General features: G+C 35.8%; 1 protein-coding gene across 1 annotated transcript; it reads left to right on the forward strand.

The window, feature by feature from the left end:
• Nucleotides 1-2926: 2926 nt before the first annotated feature.
• On the forward strand, nt 2927-6925 carry LOC122137676 (prothymosin alpha-A). The gene is made up of 5 exons (XM_042725907.1): nt 2927-3092; nt 5451-5519; nt 5626-5713; nt 5846-5931; nt 6026-6925. The coding sequence occupies exons 1-5, from the start codon at nt 3048-3050 to the stop codon at nt 6062-6064; spliced, it is 327 nt and encodes a 108-aa protein (XP_042581841.1). The 5' UTR covers nt 2927-3047; the 3' UTR covers nt 6065-6925.
• Nucleotides 6926-19595: the final 12670 nt, after the last annotated feature.

Below are 19595 nucleotides of genomic sequence, written 5' to 3' on the forward strand. Positions count from 1 at the left end.
TGTCCATGTTGCAGTCTCAAGGCCATTTGCGAATTCTTAACAGTAATAAGATTGTATAAGTAAACAGGGCCATCCAAGAGACCAGGACAAGTAGGGCTCTGGGCCCTTGGGACTGTGCAAGACCACGTGACCAGCCATACCAGACGGCAGCAAAGCAGGGGGATTTCCAGATTGGTTATTATTGTTGCAGACAGGAAAAGACTCCATTTAGATGCCAGAGATCACTGAGGAAGCCCTCTCACTGTTTGTGGAGGAGCAGCTTTATAGCAGAGGTAATGGAGAATGATCTGCTAGAGAGAGAGAGAGAGAGAGAGAGAGAGAGAGAGAGAGAATGACGAGAGGATGTGAGAAAGGGAGACGGAGTGAAGATCATTTCACTGCTCCAGGGGGCGGTCACAAACATTTCACCGATCTTCATATTGATGGGACTTCTGACTGATGCAAAATGTGCTGGATTTCATTAGAAGTAAATGCTTTGTGTGTTTGAGAGTGTCTAACTGAACAATAAATAACTACATAAATAAATAAGAGACTTGTGCATCCATAATCTGTAAATAAATAAATAAATAACGTTAACTGCAGATGTTTTATAACAAATCTTTTGAAAAAAGTAAAATAAAAATAAAGATATTTGCCATGATGACTGACATATTTATGTATATCCTGTATCTCTTGTTTATTCTCTCTCTCTCTCTCACTTTCTCTCTATACATACATATATATATTTTTTTATTATTATTATTTTTTGCTAAATCTCAAATTGGTACTGTTACTCATAAGTAGTAGGTTTATCATTTAGTCATAACTGAACTAATATTTCTCTGTAGTATCTATAGTCATTTACATACTACTATGGTTGAAAAAATATTCTATATTATAAATGTGAAAAATAAAGTTAATGTGTCTCAGTGTTGTTTTTAAGAAGAGACATGTTTCTGCTGTGAGCCACAGTCCTTAGGCTATAAACTAGTGCAGCAGCATCCTATATTACATAAAATCGATTGATGGATGTAATTTGACACCATCAATCATTCATTCATTCAATCAGTCTCTGAAGGAGCAGACAATATCTAACATTTGTGTTTTCTGTAATGACATATTATAGATGCATGAGTCATTTGGTGTTGTTCTGATGGTTAAGCGTATGGGCTGCTAACACAGGTTTCAGGTTTAATTCCAAGCAGCAGTGACCCAGGAACTGGTGTTAGTGAGATCACAGTCTGCTCTATCATCATTTTGCCCTTGAGCGAGGCACTTAACTTCAGTTTGATCCATAAATATATAGAGGATTTGCAATTACTTCAATTAATGTAAATGGATTTGGATGAAAAGTGCCTGCTAAAAGACAAACATACAATGCAAGATTAAAAGATTATACTTTCTATAAATTAACTTTATAGTAAATATTTCCACATTTTCACTTAACACATTTTCAATAACATCTGTACTATAGCTTGCTCTCTTTAAACGTGCCATTGCGGTACTGGGACTTATGTTATGGCTTGTGATGTTTCTCATTTGCAAGTCGTTTTACATAAAAGCGTCTGCTAAATAATCACAGATGTGACAATAAATAACCTGTTTGTAATTATACCCCATATAAAACCCTGTGCAATCCAATCCTGAACGTGTATTTGCTAACACCTTTTATGTGTCCTTGACTTAGAATGGGAGAAATAAAAGGCATCAGACGGTCAAATCCAGTTCCATGTTTTGTTTAGCACCTACACGAGGCCCTTCAATTGATTGACGTTGGCAACATCCAATCAGCGCTCGCAAAGCGTCAAGTCTGTGTTCGTTCGGCCCAATCAGCCAATAAGAAGACTTTAAGACGCCATACGGTATTTCAATCGGCCATGTTGGTGAGGTAAATAAGTACACCATTATATTTTCCCCGCATCGTGCAGATTTCGAATCGTATGAAATATCAAAACATCACTGGTAATGTTTATAAAACACTTCGTTTGATGAGTGTCCGTTATCCTTCACTAGCCCGCCAAATCATCCGTGTTTGCGAATGAGAACAGTCTCGGTTAAGCATCTTAATAAAATCGCTACTGTGATTTTTGTCTTACTCTAATTACTAAAACTGACTGCGTGTTGTTTTTCGCTCTTCCTTCCTAATTATGGCTAAAAGACGGTCTGAATAAATCCCTCACGGTGATATTTTTACATACCCAATGGAAACATTGGTAAAGGGGCGGGGTTTGAGGACTGTCAATCAAACGTTGAGCAGGTTTCACCAGTGGGGTGTCCACTAACTGCCGCAATATTATATTTATTGAGCGTGACCTTTCTTTCAAATAGAGCAGAAGTTTACGCGCCACTTACAAAAAGCAGTAATCTTAACCTCAACGCTTGTGTATAAATTAAACATGCTAATGGCTACTGGATAGTTTACAAGACACACCTTTACGAGAAATTAACAAAAGATTGTTTAAGATGAGGTGATGACGAGTAACAAAGTGATCAGTGACATCTGTCACCATAATATGGAAAAAGATGTTTTTGGAAAAATATAAATACATAAAAACTCCATGCTTGTTTGACTTTCTGTGAGTAAAATTAAATGTTTAAGATGGTTTGGACCATTATATATTTCAGGGCAGTGTTAATGTCGTCTTACGTCTTACGTACGCAAGTTTTTTTAATTTTATTTTTTAAGGAAAGTATGATGATCCTTAAAAAAAAGATCTAGGCCATCCATCAAGGGGAGGTTGACCAGGATAGTATGGATCGACAGTTATTCCACACATAAATGAGTCAGAGGTTGGTTTGGAGGTGGAGTCTGACTTTGTAGAAATACTGTCCATTGTTCCATCTTGACCAATCAGAGGAGCGGAGTTTTTGCAACACTGACCAATCACTGAAAACACCCGCCTTAAAGCTCCGCCCAGTCTTCTATATTAACTGCTCTGCCGCTGCGCGAGCTCGCTACAGACGCTTAATAGTCTTTTTTAAAAAAAAATATAAATTATACACATCTCGTATTTCTCTTTATATTATTTTGTTCCGAGACCCCATTATATTCTTAACCTTTAGGAAAAATGGCTGACACAAAAGTCGATACCAGCTCGGAAGTCTCCGCCAAGGTAATGCAACTTAACTACAGTTAACGTTATACACTGATTTGTAGAGATGCTGCGTTTTATTAATTTGAATAAACGAACTATATGAAATATGGAATTTGGCATGGAAATAGGCATACAGCATTACCGGAACACTGTTTGCAAATTTCGTCGGTGTTTTGACCTCTCACTGTCACTTTGAAGACTTTTCGTGGATGGTAAATGTTAGGTGTGCTGAAGCTGGACTTCTTTTCAGAGATATTTGCAACTAAAAGGCTTTTTTTTTCGGATTCTACGCGGGTCCTTTGTTTATGCAAGCGGTTTTTCGGTTCCTCTTTAAAAAGTATAGTGAGAGAGATGGACGCAGATGATCGTAAGCATCTCTGCTCCGCGTATATGGTTTGTTGCACGAGTTTCTTCTTATGGCTCGATTATTGAAGGTGCCTCGCTCAGTCCGCGAGACGCGCTGGATCGTCAGCCCGATCTGTCACAAGTTACTGCAGCCCTCACGATTCACGATGCCACTCGGAATGTCCCCGGTCTGTGAAATATGGCTACTGCATCTTTGACCGATATTTCAAGTGTAATGAAAACGGAATTTAATCTTAGTAATAGGTTGTAAACATTAGAGCCAACCTACCTCGGATTTACGGTTTAACGGGAGCGTTAGGTCGCGCTGCCTTTTAAGTTCTGTGAAGTTCAGGTTACACTTCACTTTTTCTTAGTGAAAATGAGAGTTTACCATACATTATTGATTAAACTACTTAGGATATGAGCTTTATTGGGCTACAGTCCGGCTTTGTCGGGGTGGCTGATAATTTCTTGAAAGAAAATAGGTCTCTTTTCTTCTTCCACTTTGCATGAGCGGGTATCGAGATATGGAATTATTTCTATCGGCGATGTCTGTGCGTGAACTTATCCCGCGAAACCCCGCTGCGGATGCAGCAGTCTGGCTGACTGAATGAGTTCCTATTGTAGCGCGCGGTCTGCTCCGGAGCTGAGCGCGAGCACCGAAGTTAAGGGAGCTCCGTGCAGGATGCCTTCTCGCGTCCAGCTGTTGTATTTTGTATTATTTACATAGATAAACCTATTCTAGACCGACGTCTTTGAGCGTTGCGACGCGTCTCGCAGTTATTCTATCGTTTCGTGCATGCGCGCCGCGTTTTTAAGACGCAGCGGCTCCGTTTAACTTTTAAAAACGCATCTCGAGAGCCCTAGTTACGTCCCGTTCCATTCCGTTGCGCTCCGTCTAGCTGCTTGTGAGCGCAAGAGCGCGTACTGTGTGAACGGCCCCGTACAGTCTATCAATGTAAGCGATCGTTTTCCACCGGACTTATCAAGCGTGTGGTGCTCACACAAAGATCACAGGACTCGTCTACCAGTTGTGGGCACAACATTTCTGACCCGTGTCTTTTTTTTTCTCTTTGTTAAGCTTTTTTTATTATTATTATTATGATTATTTTTGCAGCGTCCCAGTCTTGATAAGCTTAACGTTACGTCTCTTAAGTTTGTCTATGAAATGCGGAGATGATTTCCGCTTCAGGCTAAAAGGTTGCCCACGCTGTTTGTTTGATCAGTATATGGGTCCGTATCATCCTGTATGTAGTGGCATATGTTCATTATTCATCTGTGGCTCACTGACGCTCAGTGGTGGTTACATGTAATTGTGACGGTGCGAGAAGGCGTTGCAGGCGTGATGTAGACGCTAACCGGCTTAAAAGCTGAGGATTATGACCTACATTTATTAATACGAGCAAGCTGCTGAATGGAAGCACATCCTGCGGTACTCAGAGCGAGGAAAGTCTGCGTTTTCAAATCATGAAGATGCAGCGTGTTGCATAATTTGATTTCGCTTAAGAATAATGGTCATCCTCGAGGGAACAGCAATATAGTGCTTGAAAAAACAAATTGTTAAAGGCCCAATAGTACAACGCTATTGTTCCCCACTTCTGTCTCTTTCTCTTTCTCTCACTCCCTCTCTTTCTCCGAGGTTTGTCGGTCCTGCCTCTCTTTGGTCGAGTTCGCGCTCTTATTGGCTGAGTTAAAATATTCACTAATTGTGATCTGGGAGTTGTAGTTTTTTAGCGGGCGTGTCTTTATCAAGCGCAGTGATGTGGATTATAAACTGAACTACAGCGCGCATTGGTGCTAACGCCGTCGACGTATCAAATTACAACACCTCAGTATGGTCTTTAAACCAGGCGGGGATGGAAGAGAAAGACATCCAATGAATAAAGAGTGTGGAAGTGTCGCGTTTCAAATGTGAAATGAAAGCACGTTCCACAAATAAGAGAGGATGTGAATTCAGCATCGGTCTAGTTTAATTTCCTACATCAGATAAGTAACTGAAGCAATTACAAAGCCATATTTTTCTTCACTTAGGACCTTAAAGAAAAGAAGCAGGTTGAGGAGGCAGAAAACGGAAAGGATGCCCCTGCTAATGGAAATGCGGTTAGTTTCCACAACTTTTCTCTTTTCATTGCCCAGTACTGCTTGTAATAGTTTCCAAATGAACTCAGGTGCTACCCATGATAACTCATAATGTTTTATATTTTAGGAAAACGAGGAGAATGGCGATCCAGAAAATGAAGTAGATGAGGAGGATGATGAGGTGGCTGAAGAGGATGAGGAAGATGATGGAGAAGGCAAGGCCTTAAATAAACAAATTGAATGATGAGAATGATTAAAAAAACATCCTGCTGTAGCTCCACCTATGTGTTGACAATCAAGGCATATAAACAAAGATGCAATGCTAAGAATGAGTAACTACATTACAGGTGATGATGATGATGATGAAGATGATGATGAGGCTGAGGGTGGCACAGGAAAAAGAGCGGCTGAGGATGATGATGATGATGATGAGGTAATTTCTACTATGCAGTGAAATCCTTACATACGTGTGTAAGTCTGACCGTACAAACTGTAGTGTTTTAACTCTGTTTGGCCACTGTTTTTAGGATGATGTTGAAACCAAGAAGCAAAAGACTGATGTGTAAGAAGCTACTCTGCTGGAAATCTTCTCATCCCTCCTTTCCTTAACTCGTCCACTGGGGGAGGAAAAACATGGTCATCATCAAGTAGAGTCCAGCATCCGTGTACACACACCTAACTGCAGATTTTGTAGAAACAACCAAGACTTCAAAGCTCTACCTTCTTACAAAATACTTTAAAAGGAAAAATTTGTTTGTATTTTTATTTACATTTTATATTTTTGTACATATTGTTAGGAGGTCAGCCATTTTTGACAGTGATCTCTGGTTACAAAACGGTGCTTTGAAGTTGATGCTTCTCTATGAAATAGATTTTACTTGTGGTTTGACCATGTCATGTTATCTCAAAAGAAACTTGTAAAAAACTACGCAAAAAAAGAAATGAAAAATTGCAGAAAACCATGAAAAAAAAACATTAATTCAAAGCATTCCAGTAACTTTGTGTATGTACATCAGTTGTATCATACGTAGTTGGATTGTATGAGAGGGCAAGGCCAAAAGAAAAGAATTTTCTTCTTTTCTTTCTTGTCTGTTAAATTGCTATCTATTTGTGGCCTGTTTGATGTATGTGTGAAATTTGTTGTGCGACAATAAACCGAAATTTATTTTGTGAGTTCTTAAATTTGTTTGTTGTTGTTGTTGTTATTGTTCTTTTTTTTTCCTTTTATGACTTCTCATGAGTTTTTAATGTTGGAGCTGTATGGGCAAGAATAATTGAACCAGCATTATCTTCAGATGCAGTTCATGTTTTTCATCAGCCTGTCAAAAGTAAATGTACATCAATGTAAATTATTCAGGCCTTTAAGACTCCAAGATCTGGTATAAATTATATTGCGTTAAATAAAATTGACTGTGTGGATTCTTTCATTTATATTCACATTTTTTAGGCCACATTGCTCACATTTATATATATATACGTACATTTATATATGTGTGTGCGCGCATAACATTTTATTTGGAAATTAAGATAATTCATCTACATTGCATTAACACTCATTTCTTTTGTAACAAGATGGCAAATTTGTAAATCAATTATATGTTAGTGTTCGATGTAGCATTTATGAAAAGGACTCTGTAGAACAGATCAAAAACACAAAGTCCTCTTAGAAATGAAATGAGGAGCTCAAGTGTTACTGAACTTTGAAGTTTAAATACTGAAAGCTATTTTTAGCTACTGGCTGAATACAGTCATTTTAACAGACCATTTCAAAAAGTGATCTGATTGTATTATAAAAGTAACAGTTTAAAATATAGCCATTTTAAAGACTACGAAAGTATTTCATAAATTGCATTTGTGTAGCAGTTCGAAGTCTGACAGAAATGTCACAATGTGCACAAAACCAAGAGTGCTAGAATATTTTATGCATATTATATAGGCTATAGGCCAAACACCCTTCTACCTGTTTACCTTAGACATGGGTGTGTGTTAAATTACTTCCAAACAAGCTGGTTTTAATGAGCAGGCAGCCAATCAAAATCTTGTGGGAAGTAGGGAGTGGAAGTATCAGTGTCACAAGTAGGTGTACACACCGCCAGAGGAAACAACAGATGGACGGGGTTCTGGGCCATCATGCTTTCAACAACAAAGGGAAACAAGCCCATGTGAAGAAAGTAGAAGATCAAGGCTAGTTCGGGAACTAGTAGAGTGGAATTAGAATGAGGGAACATAAGTGAAATGCATCCATCTAGGAGATCATGGAGATATAAGGAATTTGGATCATTTCCAGATTCCTTTTTTTCTGGTTTGGTCTATGAATGATACATTTCCAACAAGCCATAACCTGCATAAAGGTGGACCCTCTGTATACAATGTGGTGAGAAAGACGCCATGACCACATTTTAGCAGCATACAAGATGACACTTGTCTAATGAACTGCTAAAAATGCTTGTTGACAGTACTTGTTAAAAACAGCATCTTTGAAAACAACGGAAGAGAACAAATAGAATAAGGGAACTATTGATCTCATTCATTTAACTTACCACAAGCTCAAGTAATTATAATGCTTGAATTGTCTAGTTTAGCTAGAGGTGTCTAAATGCTTTACTACGAAGGGCTAAAAAGCAAGTCTGACTGCATGCATTCATACATGCATCTAAATGCTGCATTATAAGTGGTCAAGTTTATGTTGGTTCAAGGGGCTTTTTCATGAACTTTAATGAGGTTAGGGCATAAGACAGGACTTACATGGGTTCTCATGAGAACCAACTGGTTCATCACATCTAAATGATTCTGCTGGCTAATGATTTGTCTTACATAATGTCTTAATAAATAGCCCTGTGCATTAGATGTCAGTCTTATTGAAGCCGTAACTATCAGACAACATCTAAACCAAGAACAGCAGATGTGTTAAGCACGATTTTTGTGTGAGCACATATTTGGAGCACATTGATTTTGCGTGCAAGTCTTTGTTGACTGTGTTCAATGGGGTTTAGAGATCAATATGGGTTCAGAAAGTCGAATTGAATTCCACCATTTGCACACACAAGATGTGTCCATAAGCACATATCAAGGGTCTGTGACAGGGAGCAACAAAATGAATCATTAATAGCATTCTAAAGAACATCACTTAAAAATAGTTACAAGTTCTTTAGTATGATTACAGTCAGAGCACCTGTAAGGGTCAACAGCACTGCAGCTTTAAAAATGCACATCCTTGTGCTAACAAGTCTTTAAATCGACTTATCATTAGATGTTTTACCCTTGGGATTGTCTCTGCTCTTGTTAGAAAGATTCTTCCTACTATTAAAATCCTGTAAATATGGCTGTCAGCGGGCTTTAGTGATATTAGTCTTTTGTGATTATGTCTATAGGAAACAGACTGAAAAGTGTGTGTTTGAGAGAAAGCAATGTTTGATACCCAAAGGTCATTGTGTCGGTAGGTCTTGGTTTGGGTTTAACTGAATTTTTTTGGTTTCTTTTTTGATCCAAATTCACATTTTACCCCGAAATAAAAACAATATGAATGTTGATATTTATTATATTTAGTAATATATAATATAATTATAATACATTATATAAATATAATGTATTCAAATATAATTATATTAATATTAAATATAATACATATAGTAAATATAATCTCAAGAGTAATTATTAAACATTTAAATTTTACTAAAATTAATTATAAAAACATTGCTACACTGCAGAATTTTAATGTAACTTACCAGTTTATTTAATCAAATTGATTACATTTGGATGTAATCATTTAAATGTAACTTTCTGACATCACTCACATATCTTCTCAATAAGACTTTCCAAGTCCCTCTATTGCTTGGTCTTGTGAAAATCCAGAAATCTGTTTAGTAGAATCCATGTCGAACAAAATTGCTTCTATTCAAGTGCTGCTCTAAATCTTTGTTGCCTCCTTATGGTTCCATTCATGCAATGCATCATCCCAAGGCCAAGCGTAAGCATCCCGGGAATTCATAATATTGGCATGGTTCAAATTTGTATTGGTAAGTCATCTCTATTTTAGCAATCCATGGAAGAAGAATAGTGAGTGTGTCAGCTCTGAGTCTTTCTCTCTGTGTGAATTTCTCAGTGCAGTGATCTGGCTGCTCCTGGATAAACAGAGCAAGAATCACAGTATCAGAGGCTGTGGGTGAGAACTCTGAAGTCTCTCATGCCACCTTGTGGAGTTTTCAATAACCTGTTTTATATTTTTTTGCAGTCACCAATGAGAACCAATATAAATATGTGTTTACGCAATTTATAGCTATGGCAAATGTGTGAGAACTTTATTCATAAATCACAGTCAAGACTTAATTAAAGATGGCAGATTCAGTGATTCAGATTGCACTATAGTAATTTATTGTCATTAAGCACATAATATTGTGACCCTGGCTGGACCACAAAACCAGTCATAAGTAGCAGGGGTATATTTGTAGCAATATTCAAATATACATTGTATGGGTCAAAATTATCAATTTTTCTTTTATGCCAAAAATCATTAGTATATCAAGTACAGATCATGTCCCATGAAGATATTTTGTAAATTTCCTACGGTAAATATATTGAAACGTAATTTTTGATTAGTAATATGTATTGCCAAGGACTTTTTTTGGAGGCAATTTTCTCAAAATGTATTTATTTATTTATTTTGCACCCTCAGATTTCAGATTTTCAAATAGTTATCTCAGCCAAATATTGTCCTATCCTAACAAACCATACATCAGTGGAAAGCTTTTTTTTATTATTATTATTGTTATTATTTATTAATTCAGCTTTCAGATGATTTATAAATCTCAGTTTTGGAAAATTGACCCTTACGACTGGTTTTGTGGTGCAGGGTCACATATGTACTAGGGAGGGTGTAATACTGTTTCACTAATAGTGTAGGTATAGTTGTATAAATACTATATTTTTATTTTATTTTATTTTTATGCCAAAAAATAACATGTATTTAAATATTATATATGTTATATATTATTTACATATTTATATATGACAACATTTTTGATAAAAGCAAAAAATAAAAAAATAAAATAAATAAATAAATACTTTTATGTAAATCTTTTTTTCAGTATGGGATTGTTTTGACCTGTTATTTCTCAGGAATAAGACTGACATGCTGACATTTTGTACACATTATAAGACACACATTGTAACATATTGTGTGGTGTATATAATTATCACAAAGGGAAACTGCTTTTTTGGACACTAACCTTATAATAATAATAATAATAATAATAATAATAATAATAATAATAATAATAATAATAATAATAATAATAATAATAATAATAATAATTTTACAGTATAACTGTATTTAAATTCTTAATGGATTTTCAGCAATAATTTAAACAATAAACAATTATTTGATTTTAAGAAATCATTGATGCTTAGTGTGTTGTGCTTCTTACAATTAAAGGATATTATCTCCATCTAGTGGACAATAATTGTTGCTACACGACTAAAATCAGTGTGATTGATTTTGTGAGTGCAGGTAGGTGTTGAACATCATCTAGAAACTCAGTCTTATCTCAAAAGGTGTATATATTAGTACATATTAATAACTTTTGAAAGGGTACAGTCCCAGTGACCACTTCTGTTCCATTTTTTTTCTCCTGAGAGTGTATAATGGCTGTGAGTTACCTTGCATGATATATGACCATTATTATAAGCCAAATGTGTTAGGAGGGGAAAAAACAACAACAACAACAACAACAACAAATTCTTCACCCTCAAGTTGTTCCAAACATGTATTCTTTCTTCTGTTTAACACAAAAGAAGATATTCTGAAGAATGCTGGTAACCAAACAGTTGCTGGAAGCTATTGACTTGCATAGTATTTTTTTTTTTCATACTGTGGAAGCCAGTGGCTACCAGCAACTGTTTGGTTACCAGCATTTTTAAAATATCTTTCATGTTTAACAAAAGAAAGAAACTCATACAAGTTTGGAACAACTTGAGGATGAGGAAATGATGACAGATTATTTGACTATTTACTAAAGTGAATCAGCATTTAAAGGGATAGTTCACCCAAAAATGAGAATTTTGTCATCATTTACTCACCCTCATGTCACTCCAAACCAAGGAGTTTGTTTCTTATGTTAAAAATAGAAGATATTTTGAAGAATGCTACAACAACTGTTTGGTTCTTCAAAATTCTTTAAAATATCTTCTTTTGTGTTCAACCTAAGAAAGAAACTTATACAGGTTTGAAAAGACATGAGGATGAGTAAACGATGAAAAAATGTTAATTTTAGGGTGAACTATTCTTTTAATCCATTGGCTATAGTGAAAGGCAGGAATTTAATACAATATATATATGGGTCATTCTACAGAAATGTCCGCTTTTGGTTTGGCAAGATGTCTTAAAATGTATTTCTTTTTCTAACATTTAAACTAATAATTTTTTTTTAATCTTTTTTGTGCATTTATTTAAAGACCACATGTACCATTTTTTGTCAATAGTGTTACCTTACTTTGGCAATATTAAAGTTTTTTTTTTTTTTTATGAAATACCATTTCTCAATTTTTTCAGCACATGTAGTCAGAGTTACAGAAAAAAATGATTATGCAACAGAAAAGGAGATTATGTTTTATTTCTTTTAATCAGGTTTGTTAAAAGTGTGATTGAATGATGTTAGTTCGTTTGTGCAACCATGTATTTGCTATGAAAATATTTGAAACACAGTTATAAACAAGTAATGATGCAATCCTTTCAATCTTAAATCTTGAGTGTAGCAGAATTCAATGGATGTAAAATTATTATCATACCACATGTGACAGAAAAAAAAACCCAGTAACACCAGTGAGACAATGAATCACCAGTGACATACACAAGACCAAAGATCCTTATTCTTCAACTATAATTAAGTAGGTGAGTCTTGATTGTTACAGTTGGCATGCATTTGGCAATTAGTGAAAGCCGTTAGTAAAAGAACATAAACATAAACTGATCTTCTCTGGTGTTACCCATAAGGAAGGTAACACCAGTGACAGTAACACCAGTGACAATTTTCATGAAAAATGCATGTTACTAAATAGCTTCTGCAAGGTATCAAACCATACGTGGTCAGTCATGGTATACCTACTAAATTAAGTAGTTTAATCCATTTGTTTTCTAGTTTTTTACATTCACTGACAATAATGTAGGTCATACCAGTGAGTCCACCTAAAAGCTTCATGTGAATTCATTAGATAAATGAAAGAAAATTCTGATAACTGAAAAGAGACAGTGGACTTATCATGGGCCTTTCATAGATCTTCATGAAATAGGAAGAAGGAAGGCAAGTATTGTCATCAGTGTGATTTTTATTTCAAAGTAAAAGATTTTTGTTAAACGGTAACACCAGTGACACGACTCCAGGAGACCACTACTTTCATTATTTACATTTACATTTAATCATTTTGCAGATACTTTTATCCAAAGCGACTTACAATTGGGGCATACATAAAGCAATTCAATTCTTCTTAAAGAGGCAAACAGACACAGGAAGTGCTTGTAATAACATGTTTAGACATTGAGAGGTGTAATATGGGCTCTTTTGGGCTTGTTGAAGACCAGTCGTGCCGCTGCATTCTGAATCATTTGTAGAGGCTTGATTGTGCTTGATAGAAGACCAGCCAGAAGAGCACTGCAGTAGTCCAGCCTAGAAATGACAAGGGCCTGGACAAGAAGTTGTGCAGCATGCTCCATTAGAAAGGGCCTGATCTTTCTGGTGTTGTGCAATGCAAACCTGCAAGATCGAGCGGTCTTTGCAATGTGGTCTTTGAAGGTCAGATGGTCATCAAAGATTACACCAAGATTTCTGACCGAAGTTGATGGGGTAATTGTAGAAGAACCTAGCTGGATGGAGAAATCATACTGTAGAGCTGGATTGACAGGGAAGAAAAGAAGCTCAGTCTTTGCCAGGTTGAGCTGTAGGTGATATTCTTTCATACATGCTGAGATGTCCGCCAGGCAGCCTGAGATCCATGCAGCTACTGTACCATTGGATCATCTGGTTGAAATGAAAGATAGAACTGTATGTCATCAGCATAGCAATGGTAGGAGAAGCCATGTGCCTGTATGATGGGACCCAGTGATGTTGTGTGTGTGGAGAAGAGGAGGGGTCCAAGAACTGATCCCTGAGGAACCCCAGTGACAAGTTGATGTGCTTTGGATACCTCCCCTCCCCAAACCACCCTGAAAGACCTAACAGTGAGATAGGATTCAAACCAGCGAAGTGGAATCCCTGTGGTGCCCAAAGATCAGACAGCAGAAATTAATAATTGACGATTTAAAAAGCAAAAAACAGAACAAACATAAAAAAAAATAATAACTTATAATCAGCTTTTGCAATCCTCAAATCCTCAAGTCACCAGTGACTGACAGTAGCAAAGTCTCAGTTGAATGGCCACTCCTGTAACCTGACTGGTTAATGTCCAGTTTATTGTTCTGTGAGAGAAACAATGATAACTGATTGAAAACAACTCTTTCTAGGGTTTTCGCTATGAATGGAAGGAGAGAGACAGGTCTGTAGCTATCTGTAAGTGAATTGTTTAATGTAGGTTTTTTTTGAGCGGTGGGGTTAACCGAGCCTGCTTGGATGCAGTGAGGAAGGTACCCGTGAGGAGAGATGTGTTGATGATGTGTGTGAGTGCTGGTAAGAGTGTAGGAGAGATTACTTGGAGGAGGTGTGAGGGGATTGGGTCTAGAGGGCATGTTGTAGGGTGGCTGGAGAGGAGACTTTATAATATTTATTTTGCATTTTGTTTTGGTTTTTTATGTCATTTACATCATCAGTGTTGGGGAAAGTTACTTTTAAAAGTTATGCATTACAATATTGCGTTACTTCCTAAAAAAGTAACCAATTACATTACTTAGTTACTTTTTATTAAAATTAAAGCTCTACATTACTAATGCTCTACATTAAGTAATGCATCTACATTGTTCATTTTAAAATATAAAGAAATTGTAACCCTAAAGTGTTTTCAAGTGTAATATTTCTGTAAAGGCTAGGGACAGAAAAATTGACTCACAAAATAACCAACAATACTACTTATATTAATTTTGTTTTTTATATATATATATATATATATATATATATACACTCACATACAGCATATATTTTGGAAATATTTACACGTATATAGAGTTATATATTTATACTAATATATTATATATAAATAAATTTAATATATAAAAAACATATTTTTCTTAAATATATACATGCATGTTTTCATATTTATATATGCATAATAAACATACACAGCACAGACACATATATTATGTAAACAAAAACGTATTTTGGATCACGATTAATCATTTGACAGCATTAATCATTTGACAGTTTTTTTTTTTTTTTTTTAAATTTTGATGATTAGAGCTTACAGCTCATGAAAGTGAAAAATCCAGTATCTCAAAATAATAGAATATTTACATTTGAGTTTCATTAAATGACAGTATAAATTCTGGGTATCTCTTGTTCTTTAAAATCACAATAATAGGGAAGACTGCTGACTTGGCAATGGTCCAAAAGACAGTCATTGACACCCTCCACAAAAAGGGGAAGTCAGAAAGGGTCATTACTGAAAGGGGTGGCTGTTCACAGAGTGCTGTATCAAAGCATATTAAATGCAAAGTTGACTGGAAGGAAGAAATTGGTTAGTAAAAGGTGCACCGCAAGCTTGGGAATACTGTCAAACATAGCCGATTCAAACACTTGAGAGAGCTTCACAAGGAGAGGACTGAAGCTGGATTCAGTGCATCAAGAGTCACAATGCTCAGACATCTTCTGGAAAAGGGCTACCAAGTCAGTTCTGAAACAGAAACAACACCAGAAACATCTTACCTGGGCTAAGGAGAAAAAGAACTGGACTGTTGCTCAGTGGTCCAAAGTCCTCTTTTCAGATAAAAGTAAATTTTGCATTTCATTTGGAAATCAAGGTCTGGAGTCTGGAGGAAAACTAGAGAGGCACAGAATCCAAGCTGCTTGAAGTCCAGTGTGAAGTTTCCTAAGTCAGTGATGATTTGGGGTACCGTGACGTGTGCTGGTGTTGGTCCATTGTGTTTTATCAAGTCCAAAGTCAATGCAGCCGTCCACCAGGAGGTTTTGGAGCACTTTATGCCTCCATCTGCTGACAAGCTGAACAGGCTGATCACTTCCATGCCACACCTCACTGATCAAGTCAAGTCCAAGTCTGCTTTATTGTCAATTCTTCCACATGTATAGTACATACATACAGAGAATTGAAACTGCGTTACTCTCAGACCACCGGTGCATGCAGATAACACTAACAGTAGAGCCTAAAAATCTAGATCAAATATAAAATATAAGATACAACTATACAATAGGGGAATGTAAAAAAGACATATAATAAAAAATAAAAAGTTCGGGAGCGAGTTCAGCTTCCTGACAGCCTGATGGATGAAGCTGTCCTTCAGTCTGCTGGTCCTGGCCTGAGGACACTGCAGTCTCCTCCCTGATGGCAGCAGACTGAAGAAGCTGTGTGACGGGTGGGTGGGATCACCTGCGATGCAGAGGGCTTTGCGAGTGAGATGGGTTCCGTAAATGCTAATATTTGAGCTAAAGGAGCCCCGACAAAGTATTGTGTGCATAAATGAAAATACTTTAACGAACTTAAACTTTTCTGTTTTGCATATCCTTTTTTTGATTATTCTAATGAGCTGTAAGCTCTAGTAATCAAAAAAAAAAAAAAACTTTTGAATTATTTACTTAAAAGTTGTACTCTTTGAAATTAGTTACAAAAATAACTTTTTCACGATATTCCATTTTTTTGAGATGCAGCTGTATATATATATATATGTATATGTATATGTATATGTATATATATGTATATATACAGTATAACTAAATCAATTTAGAATTCACCCAATTCTTCAAAATTGATTTTTTTTTTCTTTTAAACATTCTTTTAGGATTTTTAAAATACATTTAACGGGATAGTTTACCCAAAAATAAAAATTCTGTCATCATTTACTTACCCTCAAGTTGTTCCAAAACTCTATGACTTTTTTTTTTTTTTTTTAACTGCTGAATCCAAAAGAAGATAATTTGTAATTAATAAATAATAATTTCCATAGATTTTTTTCCTTCAATACTGTGGTAGTCAGTTGTGACAAGCGTGGTTTGATTACCCATAGCATGTTTGATTACCCACATTCTTCAAAATATCTTATTTTGTGTTCAACATAAGAAATAAAATTATACAGCTTTGGAACAACATGAGGTTTAACTGTTTCAATTCATAATGATTGACAACATATAATAGCATGTAACACTAATTTGACAAACTTTAGAGTTTTGAAACAAATCTTACCTTCCTATTCGTCATCATACACACCATAAAAAAAACAGACAAAGCACGGCTTTTACTCACATTTTTGACACTGCATCAGTATATCCACAAGGTGCCAGTAAACACACATCAATTAACAACTCAATGTTTTCTTCCAGGCTCCTACATCCAAACAAGTGGTAAGGAAAACGGATGGATGAATGAATATTGAATCCAGTGTTTTTTGACAGTGTAATTACATTATAATTATATATCGTTAATAGATTTTACAAATAAAAGAGAAACACAAGACACCCTTATACAACGGATGCTAAAATTGTTACAAAATAGAGTATTTATAGAAATAGAATGCAATATTTTCGTAAATATATCCCAAACAGATCGTGTAATACTGTGTATTATGACTTGATTTACATCTTATCTTTTATTATCTAATGAAAATGTCCAACTGAGCTTCTGTTTCATGTTAGACTACTTCACAGTTTCAAACCTATGGTTCCAGCCTTCACAAGTCATTACTAAAACCAAATGACCTTTGTTCAGTGTTATTCATTCATTTCTAATAATTAAAAACCCATAACAGGTGCAGACATTTTATGTGCTTTTATGAGACAGTTTGTCAGTGCTGCTGATCTGCAGCTTAACTGCTGGATCTCTGCTTTCTCACTAATGAGATCTGCTCTGAGTGATGCAATACCGCTGCTTAAGAAAATGAAACACAATTTTTATACATATTACTTGATTATTATTATTCCTGAGTCTGCAATAAAGCATTCAAACCTTGCCAGCTTCAGACACATCACAATCGGTAACACAAATCTCAATAGCTCTTATAACTCATATTGAAATGGTCATTCTTTCCTGCAATTCTCTCTGCATTTCAGAAAGCAAAAAGGATACCAATAAATGGAAAAAGGCAGTGTTACAAGTAATCATATTATTGTTTGATAGACCCAGTGAAAAATTCATGCATTTTTAAATGAAGGTATAAAATTGCATTAAACGGGCACTATGAAGGTGAAAGTCCATAAACTGATACAATATAAGCTATTAATCTAATGAAACAAATCATTAATTTATTATTATTATATGAACCCCATATTAAATGTACCTGATAATAAACATGAGAGGCGATGGTTTGTTGAAATCACATCAGATATATTCAGAGAGAAGAAAATCTGAAAGTGCCTCTTTCAGTGCCTCTGTATTGATTACAGGGCATTACTGGCTTTGACTGGGTGCAAATATGACACTATTGTAGCTGTTAACAGTTTGCCAGTGCAAGGTGAGATGAGAAATGAGATGACAATAATCTCTTGGCATTCTTTGACTGGGATCATTAGTGTTGTGTGATTAATTGCTTCCAGGATGCCAAGAATCATTTTACCCTGCCTACAATTCAATTATACAGTCACATATGATAATTGCTGTTTACTTTATAACAATGGTTCTCAATCAGGGGTCCGGGGCCCAAATAGCAAACTTCTGAGAGGACCACAGGACAACTTAAAATGATTCAAATTATATTTAAACAATCTAACTTAATTAAAATGCATAAAAAAGCACACACACACACACACACACACACACACACACACACACACACACACACTCACACACACACACACACACACACATAATCATGGCATAAACAAAATATTGAATTTCTTTTCTTTTATGCTTTTCATTTTCCACCTCAATAACTATTGTTTTATTAAAGAACATATTCTTGAAACATCCAGAATCACAACAAATAATTGTGGTTAGTTAATTTAATGCATTCAGACTCCCAGTTTCTGTCAATAAACATAAATATATTAGAACATATGCTGGAAGAAATATTATAGTTGATAAGAGGGGACTATGAATTGCTTTGGACAATCCAGTGCTTTATAGCACTGTTATGGTTAACTTTGCCTTGCACTCCCCTTGTTGATGTACTATTTACATACTCAATTTATGTTGAAAAAGTATACCTTAGTTAGCAGCTTCTAATCTCACATAGCCAGACTTTTGACTATCAGTATAAAGTCTGGGTCACTTTGCATCATATTCTGGTCAAGAACCACCTACAGAAACAGTTTGTCTGACCGACATGAAAAACAACTGGGCGGATTCATCTGATATCATGATATATAAAATAACAGACTGGTGTAAAGAACTGTAACATGGCATTGTGGGTCCAGCTACAGGCTATAATAAAATTAGAGAAAATTTTGTCATTTGGATTCAGCATTTCTGTCCATCTAAAAGTAACAAATCCAGAGGATTTCACAGACATACTCAAAAACAAAAAACAATCTGATCTGGGTATACACTTTACTTGGAATAAGTAACATTTCAGGATTGGACTGTCTTTGTTGTGTTTCTCTCTCATGTGCCCTTATTTGGTCGTTCCTGTTCCTGTCCTCATTGTTTCTTAAATAGTCATTCTGTTCACCTGTGTTCCTCCCAATTCCCTCGTTATCCTTTGTATTTAAGCCCCAGTCTGTTCAGTCTGTGTTTGTTGGGTCTACCAGTTGCGTACATGTGTCTTCCTTCCCTTCCAAATGTGGATTTACCCTGTGTGTTGGATTTAATAAATTACAGTTTTGTTTATCCACGGCTCTTTCGTTCCTTCCGGCAGCGTATCGTGATAAGAGACCTGACCCAAAACAGTAAATTCTATGTGTCTCCCCTCCACTTGTTTTCTTTTTTCTATTCTGTATTTTTTGTTTCCGTAGTGTTTCCCCATGTTCCCCATGGATTCCCTCGCCACAAAGTTCACCTCCCTTGCCGGTAAAGACC

This window comes from Cyprinus carpio, chromosome B6, assembly GCF_018340385.1.
Source record: "Cyprinus carpio isolate SPL01 chromosome B6, ASM1834038v1, whole genome shotgun sequence".
In the NCBI taxonomy this organism is placed as follows: domain Eukaryota; kingdom Metazoa; phylum Chordata; class Actinopteri; order Cypriniformes; family Cyprinidae; genus Cyprinus; species Cyprinus carpio.